Genomic DNA, 24,157 nt, shown 5'->3' on the forward strand with positions numbered 1-24,157 from the left:
CGGTCAGCTCATACATAGCTTCGTATATGGAGTGCGCTTGCCAATATCATCTGGCAATTTGGCAGCTCTGCTGATGAGACCCAGGTCTAAACTGATCGAGTTTCCTTGCTCAAACAAATTTTCTGCTTGATTATGTTGCTCTGGAAAGCAACCAGGCTGATGGACTTTATAAAAAATAATATATAACGTACATACGTATTTATGGAGACAATTTATCCTAAAGTCACGTAGGTAGAAAAAAATAATAGATCACGACGTTTCGATCGCAGCACAAGCAATCGTCATCAGGTGGGACAACCACAGCAAAACAAAAACTGCTGAATTTGTCCCACTTTATGACGATTGCTTGTGTTGCGATCGAAACGTCGTGATCTATTTTTTTTCTACCTACGTGACTTTACCGACAGAACCAAAGAGTATGGATTCCTGCAGTCACGAAAGCTTAAAATCACAATTAATCCTACTTAATGGATATAATTTATTTTTAAATGGCCAATTTGCTCGAAAATAGGGGATCCCATTATTCTATTAAGTGAGTAATTTAAATCACAATCGGTCAGGCAATCGATTACGAAATTAATCGTAGACTACAGCTCTATATCGCGTGATATCCGCCAATAACACTGCATCAAACGGGGGGGAAAGTACGATAGGCGACGTTTCGGGCCATGGTCCTTCTTCCTAACACACAGCGAGGCCAGAGAGCTTGTATTTTGCCTTTTAAAGCAGCGCTACAGACGAATGTGTTGAGGTTCTGTTTTGTTTGTTAATGATTTGTGCTTGTGCACCACTGCCAACGCAGCAGCAGCAGCATCACCACTCTCTGTCTTTTTAAACATTGCACATACGCAGCCAATATTCCAATCCCCCCTCCTCCACCACCACCACAATGCCTGCATGACCAACGACCGACCGGGCAGGGTCAGCCACCCCACACACGCTTCCCTCTCATGAGCCAGACAAGAGTTGGAGGGGGTGGTGGGTGGAGTGCGATGGAGGCTAATGGAACCCATGCAAATGTATGGATGGGGCTGGCCTTTGGTCTCTCTACCACGGCGTTCGCTCCTCCTCCTCTTCCACGCGTGGAAGTGGGCGGGAATGATTCCAGTCGCGTCCCGGGCTGGGCTCTTCCATCCAATCGCGGGCAGCAGTTGGCAGCTGGAGTGTGCTTATTGCGGGGCGAGAGAGAGGAGAGAGAGAGACACGAAGAGGCATTGGCTGTGCTCTGGGTCTCACACTTCCACCGTTAGATGCGGTGGAGTCGGCTGTGTGCCTACAATGCTCCATGTGTCACCACCATCATCATCACCAGCGCACGCCATGCGTTCACGTTAATGTCTCTGAAGCCGACGGCTCGGGCTAGATTGTAATGCGGGAATAGGGCAAGACGAAAGCTTTGTGTTCAGTTGCTGTACGCGTATCTCCCCCACCCCGCCCCGTCTCTCTCTCTGGCTGTCTGTCTGTCCCGGCACACTCCTCATCACGAAGAAGTCGCCAGCCTCGGGCCCATCGGCTGTCGTTGGGGTTCCGAACCGGGTTTGACTTGGCGACAACAACAACAACATCATCAACAAGAAGACGACGACGTGGCCACATTCACAAGCGGCTCCCACAACCCACGCCGCAGCAACGCAGCGCGAGACGCCCCTTTGTAGCGAACGCGCGTTGCAGTGATAGCATCACCACCACCATCAGCACCACCACCATCACGACCACCAGCACCATCACGACCACCATCACGACCACCAGCACCATCAGCAGCGGCATCATTGTCACTGGCCAGTGGCGTGGAGTGGCGAGCCGGCCCCTCTCCGTTCCGTCCTCGTCTCGCACGTGGACGACAACAACAACAACAACACAAAAGGAGGCAAACACGGAGGAGACGAGGAGAGACACGAGGACCACCGTCATCGGGGAGAGACGGTGAGAGCCCACACAGAGCCACACAGAGCCACTCGCACGACACGTGCGTCTCACGACTCGAGTTTCGCCGGCGGTGGCTTTGGTTGACTGCTGATGAGACGCGAGACGTGGAAGCCGGTTCCGCAGAATGGGTGCTGTTGAAATTGTGTGTGTGCAATACCCACACCCAAAGGCCGTCTGGCTGATGAGATGTGTGTGAAACAAACATACTAACGTGCTTTTTTAGAGAGAGAGATAAATGGGAAAGAGGCTGATTGCGTATTTACTGTGGTTACAGTATTGAGGTTGTCTTTGAAATACCAGTTTCGCGGATAACGAATCACGGGATTATTGGACGCTGCAGAGAGTAAGTCTCACTCCGAACGTGTGCCCGGTGTGTCAATGAGAGTGGATACATCTGGTTGGCGCACACATCTACCGGATTATAAGACGCAGCCCCCCAACAATAGCTGTAAATTACGGGTGGAAGGGGGCAGTGAGTTTTAAATCCCCCCGGCCCCTACATCTCAATCGGTATTAATGGGGTACACCTCATTGAGTCTATCTGCAGGTGGCGTGTGGTGGGGTGAAGTGTGGGTACTCCCATGGGCGTGGTGCTTGCCACCCACCCACCCTCTCGTGTGCCGTGCCGGCCTTCATAGGTGCTCGCTAACAGCACTTGCCCCAACAGTTCTGTTTAAGGCTATACGGTGGATCTTTGTCTTTGTACTCCCACGGCTTCTCTGATACGTCTGGCCAGCATGGTAGATTAGGCTCCTTCTGCCATGAGTGGCATGAGCTAGCAATTGCAGGGCTGCACCTTAACCTCTCTTACCACTTTTCATGGATTGTCATCTGTCCAAGCCGAAGAGTGCCCTGTTTTGTCTGTTTGTGTGTGTGCCAGCTGATGCAAAGATGCCCAAACACGGGGCATTTTTTTTTATTAAACCGAAGCTTGTTTTGATGGAGTTGAGATTGAGTAGTCATAATAATTCTTCTGCTGGACAAAAAGTAATTCATTGATGTCTGGATATTGCTGGGGAACGAAACTGATGATGTATACTTTGGGCAATTATTGAATGTGGACCAGGATGAAAATAATGACTTTAAATATGCAAAGAAGAGCAGGCTGAAGTGCATTTGCAAAATTGAACGTGGTGATGAAAATCAATATACCTAAGTGTGCTTCAAGTCGAACGTTTGCCATATGGATCAGAAACATAGAATTTGACAGCAGGAAGCAAACCCTGAAAAGCATGCACAGAAGCATGGAGATTTATTTATTTTTACTGGGAATTACACTGAGACACAGACAGACGAACACATGGGTCAGAAAACACAGCCGAATTGGAGACATTGTTCACTGTTAAGACAGGTAAGCGATCTTGGGCAGGACACATGAGTTGCGAGTGGATATGATATCCCGTGGACACGACTATTGGTGGTATGGAAGCCAGAGGAAGGGAATCTGCCCAAGAGGACCACCACCCTGGAGATGGAGCGATCATATCAGCTCCTTACTTGCAGGCGTGACGGTTATTGCGGCATCACAGGATGGCAAATACTTACGGTGGCCATCATCCATAAGTTTGATGGGTAATTGCTGATTATATCACTTGTAATAATGTCCATTATTTTTGCAAAGAAAGCCTCCCTGAATCTCAAGACACTCTTCCAGGAGAGTCCTGCCACATTGTGATATGGAGCACATTCTTTGAATGAGTGTCAAGTGGAAAGAAACTAGAGAGCCTGGGGATGACCCACACGTATGGTTGGGTAACGCTCAAAAGTTCCACACGGCAATAAATTAAACAATCCACCGCTGTAGCACCATATATGGTCCAATTCCTGGCCAGCTCACGTGCACATTACTCTGCTTCGGAGATCAAATGCATTCATTACTCTGTGCTACTCTATTATAGTTTAATGCTTTCACGTTGCAGAATGTCCCAGCATTGCTGTTTATTTGGAGATTGATGTTTATAAGCAGGGGGGGACATTCGTCCCCCGATTTCATTACAATAATAAACAATTCACAATTTGTGTAAATGTGTGTATGGACATAATTGATGCTCTGCAAATGAGCAGACGCCAATCTTAACGGAGTTTGACTCGGAGGGATTTAAAAATAATATTTTGTATTTTGGAGGCCAATAAATAAGGGATGAGATACGAGAAAGTGCGATGAGTGCAATTAGTGATAACTCGATGTTTGAATGAAAGCACGCAGCACGGATGGAGAGTCAAAGGAAGCGAAGAAGAAGATGATGATGATGATTTTCAGCCAGAATTGGACACTGGGGAGGGGCTCAACAGCCCTGGCAACCAGCGAGATGGAATTTCAGTCTTCGAGAGAGAGCAGCAGAGAAGGGGCAACCTCCCATTCAGCAGAGGTTGCCTGGAGGCTCGGACGCAAGGGCTTGGTTTGCTGGAGCAGAACGCAGAGAGAGAGAGGGGAATAGAGCTACATGAGACGAGGGAGGTAGAGGGGAAGGAAGTAAGTCCAGGGAGGGTATTAAATTACAGTAAAGCGGTTACTTAAATATTGCTTAATAACTACATGGCTGTCAGATAAGCCGAGGCTGTTTTTACCGATGTATCGTGTTCCATGCGATTAAATGTGAATAGGAAAACATACGCGCTCCGGTCGTATCGCAGTAGTTGTAACAACAATAATGATGTGCAGACCTTTGTCAATCCTCTGCTGGATGAAGGTCTCCCCATGCTGTAATGTTCATGGGAGTGGTTTCACCATACTTCACCACGCTGGGCGATGCGGATTGGTGAAGGGGGTGACCCAGGACCGTTTCGTATGTCGCTCGCCAATTACCGTTGTGTGCTAACCACTGCACCACCGCTCCACCCCTACACCGTTATACAACATTGTAACAGCATCGATTCGTGTAACCCGGTTGGGCACTTTATTAGGATGTCTACATGCGCGTGGAAGAGTAGGCCAAATACCTTCGAGAGCGGCTCTTCAGAGCTCCCTGTAGTGGAGACCCTTCCGCCAGCAGTGATCGTGAGCAAGCAATTGCAGGGCTGCGCCGTTACCATTTACTCGCGCGCGGTGCATTCGTACAAATGTTATAGGGTTCACCGCATGGCATGGTCATATAAGGTCATGGGGTAGGAGAGCGTGGTTGTGTGTGGTCCATAGGCGACGACTGTGATATAGCTGCTGGTATAAAGCCGAACTGTATAGAGTCGACGAGCATTTGGCTGCAGGCTGCAGACAGCTGCTGTGCACAATGGAGACAAAGGGACGTGAACACAAAGGGGGTCAGCTTTGCAATGTGGTTAAACTGCAGGTGAATGCGGCCAGTTGGATTCGGCGTACATATGGGGCATAATGCATTGCGCCTCTACCACCATCCCAAGACTCGAGAGGCTTTCTCTCTCTCACTTTTCTTTTTTTTGTCTTTTTCTTTTTTTTTCTTCTCTTTAAGATGCTCGGTGTAGTCGGCACTTTGCTTCGTTCATCTAAAATATCTTCTTATTCTTCCCCCCCCTCTCTCTCGCTCCCCTATCTCTTACTCCACTCTATATCTCTCACTATCTCCCCCCCCCTCTCTCTCTCGATCTCTCTTACTCCACTCTATATCTCTCACTCTCTCTCCCCTCTCTACTCACGCAACTTTTTCTCTCCTACCCCCTTCCTTCTCTCTCTCTCTCTGCAAAGATTGTCCTTGGATGTTTATTGTCGTGGGTAAAATGCACTTTTGAGCCCTGGAGTTGCTCAGCACAAAATAAAACAAATGTTCCTAGTCCATCGGACAGTGACTATCCAGACTCGGGAGAATCCCTGGACATCTGCGAACAAGAGTTTTGAAGCTCGTCGAATTCCTCCAAACTAAATCAAGATTCTTAGCGTGGTATGTTTGCCTACACGTCCGCACTGGCCAGAAGTCTTGGATGAAGCGTGGGTAACACTTTATCTCATCACACGCGACTTACCGATCATTTGCTGTAACAGTTTTTTTGCATATACAGTTCTGTATTTTTAATTACATCATACAGACATTTACCAATCAATACGGCAATGAAATTTACCTTCATTGACATCCAGCATATGGATTGTATATTTCTGCCTTGGCAAATCAGTCACCCATAATAGAGGTTTTTGAGTTGGATCGCGTAAATATGAATGTGTCGTTAAACCCGCCACCACACAACAGCCAACTGGTAAGGTTTGTCACGTAAACAGAACGAGGCCAATTCGTCACTAGTACAGCACACCGGTGTGTTGGCGAGTAAATCCACAACATTTACAATTCGAGTATGATGTTTCGCCAGTAATTACTTCTAGCATCGTCAGGCGACAGCCAGATTTGTGGTGAAATCCTCCTGTTTCCTTCTTAAATCGAGGGATAAATGTGATGTCGTCACTTGTGAGCCAATCGGACCAGTTATATTAATTACGGAGCAAAAATGTCCTTTAATCCAGATCAGCGCCTCCTGAGTCTCAATATGCCGTTTCTCAGGAGGATCCTGCATATTAGGTTATTTGGCATTTGGTAGGAAACCAAAGGGTACCTGGAGAAACCCCACACGCACATAGGGTGGTAATCCCAACACTCAAAGCTCCGCCTAGGCTGGTCCACTGTACCGATGTCTTTCTGGCCACCGCTGAGCCTAGCAGGCTTAGTATTCTCACAAAATCTCTTCAGACCCAATAGCACTTGCCTCCAAAGTGCTGGATTACAGGCGTGAACCATCGCTCCCATTTGATATGTAACAACAGCCACGAGGCTTGTTGATGTCCAAGTAAACGTGCAACGTTGGGTCAACCATGGCATGTGGTTGGACAAATGTTGGCTGAACGTTCCATGTTTACTGGGACATTATCTCTGGCCATGTGCACGTGGAATTACCAATTCTGGTTCGGGACCCCCAAAGGTGATGAGTGTTATCCAACATTTTTTCGTCCAGGGACATGTTGCACCTCTCTGCCACAGCACACTCCTTTGCAGGACGACATTGTCACCAGAAGACAGTGCAGCAGATGACATTGTTGTACGGTACCGTGTTTCTAAGTTTGTGCACTCTGCCAATTCACACTGACCAGTATAGTGAAGTATGGTCAAATAACTCCCACGATCCACACGATGTGGGGAAGTCCTCATTCAGCAGTACGTTGACAACAGGACTGTATATGTACGTGCACAAATCGTTTGTCACTTCTATAACAATACCGCCCTATACCTCCAGAGGTTTCCGCGGTTGTGCGCTAGAGCTCTTGAATATCGTTTTGGGGTTGTTACCGCTTGTTGTTGGGCGCGATGTCCGACATTTCAGCCTGCGAAGACGCTCCGAGCCGGTGGAGCGAAACGTCGGACCAAAAGAAAAATCCCCCCGCGGTACAACCTGGTCAATCCCGAGGAGAGGCTCGCTTGAGCCTCAAGGCGCGCTGCGTCCGGCCCGTCGTGTGGCCGACGACGCTCACGAGCGTTCTGCGCGACGTGTAAAAACAACGCGCCGCATCCTCCCCCCCCCTCCCCTGCAGAGTGGTGCTGGGGGCGCAGACTCGGGCGCATTGCGGGCCCCTACCCGCAGGGCCGGGCGGCGCCATGAACGGACGCAGCACCCGGCCGCAGCTGATGGTGCCAGCCCGCCTCGACGGGCTGCCCCCGCTGCCCAAGAGCCTCAGCGGCCTCCTCAACTCGAGCGGGGGCTCGTGGCGTGACCTCGAGCGCATGTGCACCAAGCGCTCCATGATCCAGGACGACCTGAGCCGGGCCCGGCGTGGCGGCGGGGGCGGCACCGCGGGAGACTCTCGCCTGCTCGCCGGACGTCCCGGCAACATGGAGTTGGCGCTGGCTCTGCTCCGCAAGGAGATGGTATGTACACGGGGGATCGGTTTCCGATTTCGCGTCCTTTTGATTTGTTCAGCACTTGTTTGGATTGCTTTGTATGTACGTGTTGAACTTCTTTTGCACCGTACATAGCCAACCGTGCAAATCAGAGGCGTGGGGGAAGGCAACAAACTAAGCACAAAAAGGATTTCTAACAAAATGAGTCTTCAATCTAGATGATTTAAAATTGCGTAGCTTCAGTGGCTACCTAATATCGGAAGGAAGAACATTTCAGGCGTCGTTGAAGCACACCTTAAAGCGCGCGGTTGCGGTGACCATCTTTGATCGATGGTTAGCCAAAAGCTGCTGCTGTGAGGATGAGCGGAGTTCGCGTGATGGTTTATACTCCTTGACGAGATCATCAAAATATTGTGGTTGATTGTGGCAAGCACTTTGTGTGTAATGAGCGTGATGACCTTATAATGCATTCACTCGGCTTTCAGGCGTTTGGATGATTCCCATTACGTGATAATGGAATGCGACTCCGTGCTAACAAAAGTGATGTCACCGGATGTCATGTGACTTGCTGCGGTTTTAAGGCCAAATTTCGGATTCATTGCATGTTTTCATATTTTGGTATTTAAACTGATTAAATGCTGTTAATTGTTGTTCTCTATGCACTAAATGTAATAACTTCATGTTCATCCCCGACATTTACATCTTGACGTAAAGATCCAACAGAAAAACTATATTTTTAAATTTTAATTTAGGAAAAAGTGACATCATGTGACGCCACTTTTGGCTGGAAAGGCACAGATGCGACACCATGAAAGTGATGTCACTCTTGGTGACATCACAATTTCGGATCATCGGAAATATAATTGACACGACCAGGATTTTCAGAATAATCCGACAATCGCTATAATGCCTCCAACGCGTTCTTACGTGCGTACGCGCCACGCCAACGCGCAACGTAAGATCGTTGTATTGGCCATTGTGCGTAATAAAATCGCCCTCCCGTTTGTACGCAGGTACTGATCTTTAATTGCGGAGACCGTCGCGTGCGCGTGTACGCGGTCGAGCGTGCGAGCGTGCGACTGAATAATTCAGCAGCGCAATTGGCAGAAGGCCGCCGACGTTGCAGGGCGCTCGGCGTGAGAGGCCAACAGCTGCCGCGCGGGTCAACCGATTAGGGGATGTACAGTAGCGAGCGCGGCAACAAAACAGCCCCCCTCATCATCCCGGTTGGCGGATGGTGCGCCCGTGTGTGGATCGCCATCAACCGCCGTCACGATCACGATCCATGGGGCAGATAGCCCCGTTAGTGGGTGACCGCTGCACGTTTGAGTCTTTTGTTGTTTGTCCACTTTCCTCTCTGTTGTAGCGCCAAATATGCTCAAGTAGGGTGCAACATCTTTTTGGCACCGGTCTCTTATGTCGTCAAGCCCATTCTCTGTTCGGACTTTCTCTCTCTGCGGTTCCTTTCATTTGTCCCCAAACAAAAACAACAAAACACACTTTTAATTGTCCCGTCCGTCGTCCGTCCAACCTATTGTCAGTACCGTTTGAAAAGTTGGCGGTGGTTTTGGCGACTTGATTTACGAACTGCGCGAGAAGAAAAAGACGAAGAAGACGCCACTTTATGGGTTTTGCTTGGCCTGTGGTTGGTGGGGGTTCGGTTGGGGGCTGCGGGAAACCCGGAGGTGACAGATGGCATCGCGTATCTCGGGGGGGGGGGGGGTGCGGGATTCAAGCCTCTTGTTACAGCCGGGACAGCTCGAGGACATTCGCACTTTCCACATCGGCCTCTCCACACGAACAATAACCGCATTGTCGCGTATGCGCCACGGGACTGTGTTCGAATAGTCTCGAAATAATCGCCTTTTAAAGCCGCCGCAGCAGCGTCCTAGAGATCGTCGGTGATTTACAAACGGTCTCCTTCGACTCGCGGCGGTGCGCACGGCGGGGAACAAGACCCAGACGGAGCGCCCGAGGAAGCGCGCGCGTGCGCGCATGCACCTGTAAACGCTTTGTCTGCCTCGGACGCATTGACACTGGTGTAGTGATGGTGGTGTACATCGTCTTCAATTCATTGTTTGGAGAGAAAAAACCGTGACACCTGTAGAAATGTGTGGGGGCGGGGGGGGTGGGGGCTTTTGCTTGCGTTGGCAATGTCTGGTTAACTTTGGCCAGCGCTAGATTTCTTTTTGTCGTCACTCTGCGCGATATAAGAGACTGCGAAGATAATAGCACTCTGCCCGTTCCCACGCGGAGGCGGAGGTGTTACAGACAAAGATCTCCTGCCGTGGCCTCGGCACATTGTTGGGGCAAGTGCTGTCGGCGAGGACCGAATGAACGACGGCACGGTTCAAGAAGCGGTGGCGTGGCTCGCACCGCTGATCTTTACGCACCGGTCCAGGCACTCGTTCAAGGCCGAGTTGCGTGAGGGAAAGCCCAGCATTCTGTTCCCATGTTTCCCACCGATGTTCGTCGTGAGCGGGGAAAGAACTCGGGTCACGGGGGTTGGCAGTGCTGTGTGTTAACCACTACACCACCGCTTCACCTACACACAGGCGTACGCAAGCGGACCCTACGCACATGCACAAAGGCTGTCACCATGCAAGAGCCCAATGAGATCAGACTATTTCACAAGGGAGGCAATAAAGTTTAGAAATATAATGACGCATTTTTTTACTTGAAATAAGCACCGCTGTTTCGTGCCATAGTGTGCAATAACTGTTGTTTGTTTTCATCTTCCATGTCCTTTTATGTCAACATCGATATGTAGCTTTATCCAGAATTTAGCAATGCCCTCCTGAAAAAAGAGTTGAGGCTCAGCGAGGCTTTCCCGAGGCGATAAAGGACGCGGTGATAGTAATAGTGGTGACTTAATTTACGTTCACATATTCCAATGTAATATCATATCTCTTAAATATAGATGACACGTTAGCAAATATGTTGCATAAAAAAGTAATGTAGTCTATTTTAAATTCTTCCGCTGGTAATGTGGGTGTCGTGGCGCTGCAGTCTTGGCTGTAAGTGCGCAGCCCTCGTCATTTCGTGAGTAAAAAAAACGTCAGAGGTCATTTGGTGGCGGTGGTGTGAATGGTAATGGTTTCATAAGGCAGAAAAGTCCCACGTCCAATAGGCTGTGAACGCCGTCGGTCGTGTCGACGTCTTCGTGTGTCGGTTTCACAACGCCAATTCGTGGCTAGGAGGGGGGGGGGTGTCGGTTTTAGGGAAATCTCTCCCCAACGCGTACAGTGTCCCCGTCCTCCGCCGGCACAGTGGCTTCGTTTTTATTTCGTTGGCTTGTCGTAGGCGGCGCAGCGTGCCCATAGCCCGGCACCGTGGCAGCGAGAGTTTGGCGGATCGCACAAATGTCATGCCACAACTCCCCTTTGGCCGTCGATGTCACCATACCCTGGCTCGCCAGGAGAGGACAGAAGAGCAAGTGGATTGATCTCCATCTGTTTCCATCTGTCTCGGACTATTGGCAGGCATTAAACCAAGACACGCTTGCTTGCGCATTTTAATTGTGCGTGCAATAATTCGATGCCCTGGTACCAGTTTCCCCGCGCTTTACGCGATTAAACAAGAATGGCGCACGAGACGGCTGCCCGCCAGAATCGCAATCTTTATTTGGACTGCAGGAGGAATCCGATGAGCTACAAAGCTTTTTTTTCACAGATGTCCAGTCGGGGCGAGTCAGCGTGGCGCACGCAGTACACACACAGTGGTGTCCGACGTACGACCGCCCAGCCGCGTACGAGTGAATTTCAAACTGCGTTGATAGAAGTTTGGACAGAAATCGCACAAGCTGAACCTTAAATATCTTGATTTGGAGTCGAGCTTTAATTAAACTTTACAAAAAAAATTTTTTATTGGTATTGTTTGTGCCGTATTTACCATTAGTACTGCATGCCTCATAGTGTCCATCTGTAACGTCACGTCTCGTGTGTTCTCTCGTTCTTATTAGCTCAAGGGTACATTCGATTAATTTTGCATCTAGTTTTCCTAAAGCATACGTTTGCTTCGTAGACATAATTGTAATGTTTGTAACGTGACCATAGCTGTTGATTCTACTCAATGAATCGTTACATCGCTATTTTTAAGATACCACCTATTTGGTGTCGTTTTCCAAACAATGAATGTGCCAGATCAAATTGATTGACATTCAGTTGACAGATGTACGTACAACTTCAAACAGTACCGTTTACTGATCTGCAGAAATGTTGGTTTAAATTTATCATCGTTACTTGATAAGCATGCAACATTGAGCACACGTTGGCATGTACTTGATAAGCATGCAACATTGAGCACACGTTGGCATGTAGTTGGAACCGTTGGACTATCGTTGGCCCAGCGTTCCATGTTTACTGGGTAGCCGTGACCAATCCACTCCTCCACGGAGGGCTCCCCAAGCCGTCGATTTCTCTCGACGATCCTGCGATGCACGCGAGCGGATCTCAACGCTCCCATCTCTGCGGATGGAGGACCGCTAAAATGTGTTTCCCTCCTTGGACTGCCCACCCCATCCTCCGTCTCTTGCCCTACCCAAGCCCGCTTTCCTTTCTTAACAGTCAACTTGTCTATTAGAAGGAGAGAGAGAGGAACGGAGAATGAATGGGTTATTTTATTACTTTATTAGTTTCGAATTTGTATCCAGGATACACAGCAAAGATGTGGCATTGGGTTGGCAGGAGTTTCTTCTGGGCCCGGCTAACTTGGCTGCCGGGTGAGCTTGTTCCTGCAGAGCCGGAACGGTGGCGGAACTTGGGTTCCTCTGCCATGTGGTAGCTGCCAGTTGTTTGCACTATAAACACATGCAGTAAATGGTTTTCTTGTTTGGCCCTGTTATCTGACCCGCATCTGTGCCCAGCTGCCACATCACGCGATCCACCCCCCCACTCACGTCCTGTCCCTACCCCATCTCACAACATTCACCCCCCCACCACCCTTGCCCTGCCCGCAACCGCAAGAAGCCATCGCCGCTGACATGGCTGTGTGGGCGCGAGTCTGGCTCGCCGGCGGTCGTGTTTCAATTACAGGACGTGACCCCGTGGTGCGTCGCCTCCGCCAGCGCGGCACTGAAGAGGGGCACATATATTTACAGTACAACTCCTCTTATCCGCAACTCCTGTTATCCGGGGGAGCTGCAGGGTCGCCAAATTTTGCTCGCGGTTATCCGTGCCACGCCCTATTCTCTTGTTGATCTGCGACTATCTGCAATTTTTTGCAGATTATAATTGGAGCAAATTTGTGGATAATATTGCGGATATGTACAATAAATGCTTAATTTTTACTCGCATCATACGCATGATGCGTGTTTGCATCCCTGGTATAAAGGATTTTCCACCCAATATGTGCTACTGCGAACACTGTGCACATTTCAATTGAAAAACATTCAAGTTTGTGGGTAAGGGGAAGCCCGCTGTAATCTGTGAGGAGCTATACTCGGCATAATCTGCAATTTCCCGTGTAACCCAGCCTCCGGGCTGACGGGCCTTCCCCCCCCACCTCATCCTCCTTCCTTCCCTCTGCCCATCCTATCTATCTTCCATGAACAAATAAACCATATCGCATTGTACATTTATCTCACTCGTTTTATGCGGCTCGAATATCCGAGGCATTTCCGCTGTGTATGGGCAACAAGGTCAACTTGTTTGGAATGAAATATTTGTTTGGTTTTGCCCGGCGATATTGATGCAGAACGTACGTCGCGTTGCGAAGGATAAAAAAAAATACATTCCAGCCATTCTCAATCCACCACTGGATGTTGGCCTCACCGTTACATTTTGGTCATTTGGCCTTTTGACCATGCTTAACCTCGATGGTCGTAGCGAAACGGTGAAGGAGGTGAGAGGGCAGCACCGTTTCAGATATCGCTCGCCACTGATGCTAGCCGTGTCTGGTAATCAAATCAGGCTGGCAGGTTCATAGCACAACACGCTAACCAGTGTATACTGCATGCCGTCATAGAATCTGTTGCTTGGAGCCTGAACGGCCATGTCCGACGATAACAGATGGTCGAACGGCCCTACGCGTGCTCAATTTAGCTAATTTCATTTGGCTTAAAGCATACGTTGTGAGCATCTCTAATTTGTGTGGAGTCAATTGAATATGCTTGCGGGCCCATGCAGAGATGGTGGCTGGCTGTAAATGTTTAGTGTTTAAATTCGTTTTTTCCCTACGATTTATTGTGACCATGAACTTGTTTCCTTCCCAATTAGCCAACAAACTGGTATTAATAGCATCCATGGCTATCAGGGTAGAGTAATAGCCTTGTTTGCTAAAATTATATGCACCGTATGAAAACCTTTCATTATATTGTTGTTGAAATACTGTGGCGGTGGTTGGCGCAATGCGTCCTGAAACGAGTGACCTGAGTTTGATTCCCCGGCTTTGCCTGATATTATTAGTGAGTGAAATCTGAACCAGTCCAAATATCCACTCTCAAGTTTCAAGTTGATTTTGTGTAACCAGGTGAGAGAGATCTCAAGAAACCAGCCATGAGCCTCATTTGTAACTCGGGCCACCAAAATTACAAAAACAAATAAAATAAAGCACAGTAATGAAAAAACCTAAGAGTAGAAAGAAGAGGTTAAACAAAAACTGCGTCATTTGAAAAATCGAAAATATTCCACGATATAAATACCCTCTTAAGAGTTTTCCACTTTCCTGGAATTGACCTGCACAGCCTGGGAATCGGCATATGTGTTCAGGTGGCAGGAATTGATTTGTACCGACATCTGGTGGCAATGATGAGAGACCACACGCGCTCACTCAAGGTGGCAACCCGCGGTGGTGTTTTATGGGCCAGTCTCTGCCTTGTCAAGAAGAAAGGTGGACAAAATGATTCCTCTCTGAATGGCAGCACTAATTGGTTGACATGCTGTGCCCGAGTTAAAAAAAAAAATCACTTCACCATTGCTCTCACGATTACCGGCACATCTTTCAAGCACCTGAAATGTACATCCTCAATCAGTGAAGTAGCCCCTTAATGCAACAACTCGGTCGAATTAATGTAATGAAATACGGTATTTATTTTCGGCACTTTTGATGATTACAAACGCGCCACAGTTAAATGCATTCACTCGAGCTTACGGTTTTAATTGTTACGGCAAACAGTAGTTGTGCAAAAAGTTCTTCGGATATACACACACCACGCAGAGCAGGGTTTACAAAACTCCTCTCTTTATGGGAACATGTGCCAACACAATTACGCCGCCTTGTCTGTCTCCGGGAACAGACGGCGGCGCGTAACTTATACCGGATTCTGAGGATTTGTAGGATTCGGTAGAAATTCCTAGGGGTACATTGAGGATTTTACTTCGCTTCATAAGTCGCGAGGCACGTCACGCACAGCGTCATATCGGCGAGATCATTGTTGTTTTCGTTTTAAGCGGTACTGGGTCAAGGTGGTTGAGAGAAACCAGACAAGTGCAGGCAGGAGTGGAAGTGAGATTAATGTATGACACACACACATGTAGGGCCTCTCTTGACTTCAAATGGCTTTCCCTCCACTTTTCTGAATTCTGGCAATTTTCTCGGGAAACAAAATGGAAAGTTCTAGATTTGAAGCTTTCGTGACTGCAAGGATTCATACTCTTAGGTTTTTTCGGTAAAGTCACGTAGGTAAAAAAAATAATAAAATTAATAAAAGTAATAATAAAGTAATAAACAAAATGGAAAGTGTCACCCGACGGGCGCCACTCTGCACGCTAAACTGTACGGAGGCCTCGAGGTGCGCCCTGCCAAACTGCGCCCTGTCGCGTTTCAAAGTCTTTGCTTAAACCGAACGATGCCCGCTGCAGGTTTCCCGTCTTCCCCGCATCACGATACTTGCAGAGCATCGTGACCGTTACCGAATCGGAAGACTTTCCCCGTGCGCGCGGCCCAGCACCGATGCTCAATGACGTCGTTGAGCATTTCGTATTTTTTGTTCAGCAGAAGCTCCCGTCTGCTGCGTGCAAGAAATTCAATCGCCCGGTTTGATTTGAAATACTGTATACCAAAGCGTGACCTCACGCGAAAAAAAAAGGCCTGAAACTCGGGAAGAATTTCCTGGGTCAGTGAAGAAATTGGAATGCGGAGCATGCTGCTATAATGTACAGTAAATGACATGTTAATTACATTTTTAAAAATAGATTTCATGTTGCCGAGTGGAAATCGGGCTGACTGTCCTTCCTCAGGAGTTATTGAAGTTTAGTGAAATATCCTCAAGGAACCCCCATGTTGGGAGCCTATCATCCAGCAGTGGCTTGGCAAGAGGGCTGTGTACATCTACAGAGCGTCTTGTTACAGATAGGGTTGAGTGGCAGATCATGTCAGATTGAAGTGGGTATGATGGACTCATTGAGATGCAATGAGTCGTTGGAATTTTTTTTGTAAACATTTAAATTCCAGAAGTTAATGTGGGGATTGTCCTCACCGAAGTGGAATGAGTTTTCACAGTGTGGGTGGAGAGGCATTCGTGGGGGGTCGGACGGTCACCCAAACACGTGTTTTTTCTTTTGCAAAACTGCCGCAGCGGGAACCGAATAGCTTGTACTGTGCTCCGTGATGGACGTCGTCTTGTTAGTCTCAACCACTGGCCCGTCCGTCATCCCTTCTAGCGATGTGTTCTGCTCATTTCCACGCAGTTGTCTTAACAACCAACATATGATGTCGCTTCCGTGTGCACGTTCTCCAGTCCTTCGTTTTCCTCGACCTGTCTCGGTGTAAATCCAAGCATGCACCCTCTCCATGCTGAAATCCGCTCCTGTGAAGAGGCTCAACGGATTGTTGTCACAAATTAAGCACAAAAAGCAGTTCTAAAGAAATTCGTTTTCAACCTAGATGATTTTAAAGTGCATAGCTCCAGTGGCTTCTTAATATCAGAAGGAAGAGCGTTCCAGATGGCCGCTCCTCGTAGCAGCAGCTTTTGGCTGGCCCATCAAACAAAGACGGTCAATGCATCGCGCGCTTTCAGATGCGCTCCTGCGGCCGTCTGGAACGTTCTTTCTTCCGATATTATGAAGCCGCTGGGAGCTATGAACTTTTAAATCACCTAGATTGAAAACTAGTTTGTTTAGAACTGCTTTTTGTGTTAAGTTTCTTGTCCTTCCCCCGCACCTCTTGATTCGTGTGGTTGGCTACGTATGGTGCAAAATAAATTAAACATACAGTACACACTTACATGAGACCGAGAGATGGCGACGACTCAAGCAGACCAAATCTAGCAGTGGATGAATCATGGCTGATGATTATTTTGACTGTACTCTACAGGAATTTGCCTATGCTGTATACATCTGGAAGTTCACCAGCACAGTTTCAAACCGATGCTGCTGAACATTCTGTACTCCCATAAGGCCGTGCTGGCTGATGGGATGTGTGCTAAATGCTTTTATTGAATTGAAGGAAGCGTTGTCCGCTTACTCGCCTCGTTTAACAGGCATTGGCAATTTGACATCAATGTATTTTAGTGAAACTCCACTGAGACCGTGAGCCATTAACCCCGTCCCGACTGTGTCCCCCTGCACAGCTGGGCCTGCGCCAGCTGGACATGTCCCTGCTGTGCCAGCTGTGGTCGCTGCACGAAGGCATCCAGGAGTACAAGGGGCTGGTGCAGGACCTGGGGCCGTGCGGCCCGCCCTCCACACCCGACGCGCCGCTCTCCTCGCTCGACATGAATGGCTGCTTCGACGACGACTTCGAGCTGGACCGGCCGTCGCCGCGCGGCTCCCTCTCCCGCCCGTCCCCCTCCTCGTCCGGCGCTGCGACGTCGGCGATGACGCCTCCTTCGTCGCCGGCTGCGCACTCCGGATTCTCGTCGTCGGCGATGGGGCTCCGGGGGGCGTGGCTCACAGACTCGTTCCACATGACCATCTAACGCCGTCCGTCGCCCAAAACGATTTTCCCGTCGCTGCTTTGTTAATGCGCCGGCCAAGGGGAAAGCAGCCTTGGTTTCATTTTCGTTTGTTCGTTCGATCGTACGTTGTGAAACTGTGATGGCCCGGCGAGACTTCCACGTGTTGTTCCAGATGCAAGGGAGACCATGGAGACCGTTAAAACAAATTGCCGTGCTGTAATTAATTAACTCTTCGTTTTGAAAGCTGTATTTATGAGGCAGGTGAGTGCCCAGTGAAACTCCGGTCGCAAGGAGACACCTTTTCGATTTGGGCATCGCTGGTGCGCGCGTGATTATGCATGCCCGAAATTAAAGATAATCGACATTTGTCGTAAAGGACATCGTACGCTGAGCTGTGTTTCAGCTTCGTGTGAAATGGCATCGGAGTTGAGACTCAAAGCGATTGGAGATTACGTTCGTCTATACAGCATAGCAGGCGAACTTTGCCATTTGCCTTAAAACTTTGGTAACATTTTAATATAATTATCAAAATGGAAGCGCTGGCTTAAACAAACAACAGGCAATGGAGAGTCATCCTCGACATATCTCTGTTGAGTTATTGATAGGACATTTGAAGGATTAAAGGTGTGATAAACTTCGTCTACTGACAAGAATCTTGCTGTTTTCATTGGGTATGCATGCCCATCGATTGTGGAAAGGCAGTATAAATGGTCTCACCATGCATGACCTTACTTTTCGCAGTAGAGAACATTATTGCCACCACATATTTTAATTCTGCTTATGAATAACAAATAAATTAAAGGACTCTGAAGTGGTTTCGGTTTTGTACTGCACCTTCAATCAGCACGGTTGGCTGCATACGGTGCAAACGAAGTTCAACATACATACGTGTACCGCATTGTGTTGTTAGGGCACGATGCCCGACGTGTTTGCTGCGAGTGCTGGGAGCTACTTGGGTTCATCATTTCCCAAAAAGGCTCCCAGTATGTGGAGCCAAGCGTCGGACATTGTGCCGAACAACATGCACTACGACCCGAATACGCATCGGAGATCTATCCCTCGCATCCGCGAATACCTATGCAGTTGAATAACTTAAAGGGATACATCAACATTGGTGGAAAGTCTGTAGATCGGTGCGAAAGAAGTTCACCATGCATACATAAAGTGTTTAAAAAAAAAACTTCAACTAGAAGTGTGCTCTTGCACATACTGTTTTGATAGGCGTTAGGGAGACGGCTGAAACAATGTTAAAATCTTGTAATTTTCTCAGATTTACCATGTAATCATGTGCATTTCCTTCAAATCAGACCCCAAAAAGATGAGACGGAACATTGCCTAATAGAGTTCATTACTTACCTGCCACAAGTGCAGAGTGGCCATATTTTACAACACAAACATCTCCATTTGTAAAATTCAAGATAAACAAATATGTATATCTAAGAGGGTAACAAAGGGGTAGGCAACCAAAATAACAAGTATAGCCATTTTTTTCGAATTCGCTAAATAACTCAATATTTCAAGAGTCGCAATGCATGTGAACACTGGAAGGTGGTCCTTATTAAATAACGTCACGAAGCAGTTCTAAAAGAGCCGTAGGTTGCCGGCCCCTGGGGTAGCACATTCACTTGCGATTCAAATGTTCACATTTCCATGTCGTGACCTCACCAACGGTGTATCACGTGGTGTATTAACAACAATGCAGTTCTCAATATTTGTTCTTGGCTTCGGCCACGCAGTGATTTTATTCCAAACTTCTCGTCATTAACCCTCCAGCATGACGACATACAGTAACTACCCCTACGTTTTAAGTTAACAAAGGGGATGTTTGCAAATGTTTTCTTTTATAGTTTGAGCACAATAATGCTGTTGTATTACAGTAAACACGCCGAGACAAATATATGTAATATTTCTACAAATAACACGATCCGTTTTTGTACTAATCGGCATTCTCTTACCCTTTTAGTCCAGAATATGAATCATTTGGACTTTCAAAATTTGGCAACATAAGGTTGATGAAAGTAATTACCTGGAGTATTGTGACCATGATCCAAGGCATGGCCTAGTATGCTGTATATTATTATTATAGGTGGTGCTGCATCCACATCACTCTGTTTTATGCCATGAGCAGCATTGGGGCAGTAACTCTTTGTTTCAGCCATGCAAGGAAGTGCCAGTTTGTGGTTTGTTTTAAAAAATCTGAATCTTGCTTTAAACTGGAGGAATCCGATGAGCTATGAAGCTCTTCTTTTGCTTTGCTGGCTGTCCTTTATGCAACCTTGATTAAGTAGACAAATCATTTGGTGATGCTGATGCTGCCTTATTGGGTAGTGGTGCACAAGCATAAATAACAAAATACTCATCAATAACAAAAATAAAGTATATCATCGGTGACGTTTCATGAAATGGCCCTCCTTCGAAGCACGGAGAGAGGTCACAGAAGTGGTGTTCTATGCAGAGGGCCATTGCTCAAAAACATGAGCCAGTCATTCTACTTTTCCCTATGAAGACCACGGTGTTATTGATTAATGGGTTGAGGTTTCTTGGCCGGGTAGGTACACAGGACGAAAGACAACACCAACAGATCAGAGCGGCCAAGTGAGGCTGACATTACAAGACAAGCCAAACAACATCGCGATACCGTGGCTCGTGCCTTTGCTTTAATGACAACATCACAGTTCAAAAACAAATCGGATCTTTCAGTGAAGCCATATCATTCGTATTTTGGTGAGAACATTTCTTCGTTTTTGTGGGGTTTCGGTGTTAAGTAACATTTTGGTGAAGTGCCAAAGGACCAAATTCAACTCCGTGCGTGTCCTGGAAAGCTTTTGTACTCAAATATTTAAAGTCCATCACGTACAGCCTCTTCTTTGCAAGTGGAGCTTCCATTCCACATTTTTGTGGTGTGGCACGATTTGAAAACCATTGTACGTCTCTGGATTCCTCGACTTTGATTATGCAACATATACTCTCTCTAAGCAGGCAAAAACTGCACTGACTCAATACGCAGTGTCTCTATTATCGAAAAGGTCCTTGCATATTATATATTTTGTTTATTTATTTAATAACAGAGTATTCACCAGCTATAAGTTACACTGTGAAAATATAGAGATGGTCGACGTTTGACCTTCAACTCACTTTGTTATTGTTGGGGTGCTGATGGTACATGGGGGGGGGGGGGGGCGGTGTTTTGTAAAGGCAGGGGAGCGTTGTGATTCAATCGTAAGGGTCCCTTAATCGCTGCTTTCCCAGGCTTATCACCTGCCAAACAATCCGAGTCCTGCTCATTATTTTCTGAAGCCCAGTCGCACATTGGGGGCCCTTGTAAGCGTTCCATCACCCATCGCCTTGTTCCTTTCCTTCTTGAAAAAAAAAACTGAAGGTCATTTCTTGCTCATGTCACCCACCGATGGAAGGCCTCCACTTGAGTGAGCTCTGGAGAGCCGCCTCCAGGGGGTATTTGGCCTACTCTTCCACGCTGGCCAGACTTTACCCCACCACGTGCAACCTGTCGTTCGACGTTCTGTGGCAGACCTGTTCGTGCTGCCACGTGGTGTACCCGTTTGTAAGGAGTATGGGGGGGGGGGGTTAATAAACTAGCCCGTTCGTTTCAACGTATTGTACATTGCAGTGATTGTGACTGTTGTTTTTATTATATCTGCATGCGCGCTCAAAATATATCAGGCGCACGTACCCTCGTCGGCCTCGTACATTTGGAGGCTGTCCGCTGGTGCTCTTTTAATATCCGTGGTTTGTAAAGCGTTGTCGATTGCAAGGTAATTTTCGAGTAGACCATTGCTAGCCCCAGAGTACGGTACCTTGTGGAATTACCGGGGTTTACATACACCAAGGAAATTTGGTCGGGAAATGAAACGGCTCCAGCACTTTCTGTGCAACGTGAGACTTAGGTATGAATCACCCTGACTTGGTTAACTCATCACTTTTGTTTACCGCTGTGGAACATTTTTGTAACAATTATTTTGTTGTGTGTATGTGTGGTGTACATTTTGTAAATTAATTTCAGTATTGTAATTTTGTAATTTAAAAAGAAAACAATTCCTTGACTGTTTGGCAGCAACGTCGATGTGGACTGATTTAATGTGACAATCTAAGAGAGTGATTTTGTTTTTTCTTTATGCAGGGCATTTTATAATATTTTGGATCAAATGCAGTGAAAGTCGAAATTTGGTACAGTACTTCTATTTGTATATATGTATGGGTAGGAGTGACCAATACTGTGCAGTGGGTCCTTGATTGTGTGTGTGTATATGTGTACACAGTACTACATGTCTGAACATCAGGGCTATTTTCATGGTTTTCAACCATAATCAAAAACTGTTCAAGTTTTACCAGCAAACAGTGCCATGCCAAAACTATGTCGGTTTATACATCCTGGCCCGTTGACTTCTCCCCATTGTGACTGCATTTTGTTATTGATGGCATGAGTTGTTGACAGGGTATGTCTGCTATCTCTTTGGAATATTTCATTCAATGCAACGTTAACTTCAAAGAGACGCGTGCGTGGATGGCATATAGCTCAATATACACACGGACGGAGCCGTTTAGACACCTCACTGGTTTTCAACAACCCATCGTATGAACTGGGCGATTGATTATTCATGAAACCAATTGCTCTATATCACAGAGGGGAGAGTTAATCTCGGCTGTACCTGTATTGAAAATGGCGGGATATATGTCGAGGCTTTGAATTAAAATACTTTCCTCTTTTATGCCTCCCTTATTTTAGTGGGGTATCGATACACGGACCACCCTGTGTGATCACCATGCACTTTGGATGCATGCACATTACCGCTGTTATGGCTTGACTATTACTGCAGAAGGGTCCCACGTGTTTTCTACAACTTTCCCTCTTGATCGTGTGGATTTTCTCGCCGTTCCTAATGATTGTGAGCTGCTTCTCGTGTGGACCGATGTTTAAAATTGCTCCCCTGCATTTTAGAGAAACTATTTCACGGGCTTAAAACAACACCTAAAGATGGTAAAGCTGCCTTCTTATTAAAGGTATGCACTTTAGTTTGTCTTTTTATCGTTATCGACCGTCTGACTTGTCATGTTTCGTGTGCTGCTTTTGCTAAATGGTTGAGTGTTCTGCTGCATGCGTTCATTACCTTTATGGGGGGCAACTTTTTGGCCAAATGGTTCTTGCCCTCTTGTCCTTGACTCGGTGAATTCCAGAAAATCGATTGTTATTTTCTGTTTACAAAAATGACATGAACACAGATTGGAAAATGTAAAGTTTGGAAGTGTGGAAAACAATCCGTTCTATATGAGCCAATAAACAATTACAACTCTACACTTCCATCTATAAAAAATACCATAAAAGTTTTTTTTTATCAGTAATATTTTGTGTAATGGCCCTTTTTCATAGCAGAGAAAACGGGCCATTGCCAAAAACATCACCGGTGTTATTGATGAATGTGTTGTGCGTATACACCTCTGCCAACCCAGTATCACGAAAAGTGTTGTTTAATAAATACATTTTGGTAATGAGTATTATGCAGTTTCAAGGCGAATGGAGGTTGTTTGCTGACATTGAAATATTTAATCGGTGGCCCAGGATGCCTTTCCAGTAGTTGCCATACCCAGCGATGGTTTTTGTACATCGAAGGACCCTTTGCGAAGTGGCAAATGGAGACAAGTGTTTTAAAATGGGCATGTTAGGAAATTTCAGTTGACCTCGCATGTTTAGCTCTTTTGTGGGCACATTGTTACTGTTAGGCTCATCCAAAGCCGCCTTGCGCAAGCGTCGTGCTGAATTGGACGTGCAGCTTAGCCTGTTTGTGTTCTTGGCGACATTCTGTTCGGCAACGTTTATATCCGAAACCTAACTGCTGAGAACCACGGTGTTTTTATTTTATTTAATCCCAACATGAAGAGTGCACACGCTTAATGTAAATGTCTGCTGCGGTCAATGTGATCTGGAACCTGTTGACAGTTTGGTAATAAAGATGAGTGATGAAAGAACAGTTGAGTGTCCACTTTTTTAAATCCTTTATATTAAGTTCACTTGCTTGCTTGCTTGCGCGCTTACGACCGTGCAAATCTTTCGGTCGTTTTTTAACCCACTTCCCGTGATCCAATCGAGCTGACATTTTGCACACAGACTCGTTGTGCGTGACAATTTATTTTCATATTTAATTTAAAATACCAATGTGATAAAAATGAAACTCTTACTCAAGAAAAACAGAAATGAATAATAAAATAAAACCGATGCCACGCATATAATGGATTTATAGTGAAAAACTTTGTTTTTACGGGTTAATTTTTTTTGTTTTGAAATGAATGTCCGTGCTGACATTGTGCGTGTTGTGGCATTAGACAGTTGGATCGTAAAATTGTAATAAACAAACCAAACACAAGACTTGGCTAATATAGATGTGTTTTCGCTTGGCATGAATTCAACATTTAAACCCTACACTTCGATGTGACACAGTGGTGCGTGCACTAAGCTATGCACCTGGTGGTGCGAGTTTGACCCTCCGATATGACTACATCGTGGCGGGGACAAACATAACCAGCCGTTGCCACCCTCCCTGACCAGCATGGTGAAGTATAGTCAAACAACCCCAATAAATGGCACCGCGTTGGG

General features: G+C 46.9%; 1 protein-coding gene across 1 annotated transcript; it reads left to right on the plus strand.

The window, feature by feature from the left end:
- Nucleotides 1-1,146: 1,146 nt before the first annotated feature.
- On the plus strand, nt 1,147-23,520 carry LOC144943114 (protein FAM89A-like). Its single transcript, XM_078870305.1, has 3 exons — nt 1,147-1,923; nt 7,409-7,742; nt 17,224-23,520. The coding sequence occupies exons 2-3, from the start codon at nt 7,473-7,475 to the stop codon at nt 17,569-17,571; spliced, it is 618 nt and encodes a 205-aa protein (XP_078726431.1). The 5' UTR covers nt 1,147-1,923; nt 7,409-7,472; the 3' UTR covers nt 17,572-23,520.
- Nucleotides 23,521-24,157: the final 637 nt, after the last annotated feature.

This window comes from Lampetra fluviatilis, chromosome 30 (genome assembly GCF_964198595.1).
Source record: "Lampetra fluviatilis chromosome 30, kcLamFluv1.1, whole genome shotgun sequence".
Classification (NCBI taxonomy): Eukaryota; Metazoa; Chordata; class Hyperoartia; order Petromyzontiformes; family Petromyzontidae; genus Lampetra; species Lampetra fluviatilis.

What these genes read in the sequence shown, in the direction of transcription:
- LOC144943114 (XM_078870305.1), top strand. Translation starts at nt 7,473, where the DNA reads ATGAACGGACGCAGCACCCGGCCGCAGCTGATGGTGCCAGCCCGCCTC. An exon ending in CTCTGCTCCGCAAGGAGATG is followed by an intron (nt 7,743 to 17,223) that starts GTATGTACACGG and finishes CCCCCTGCACAG; the next exon opens with CTGGGCCTGCGCCAGCTGGA.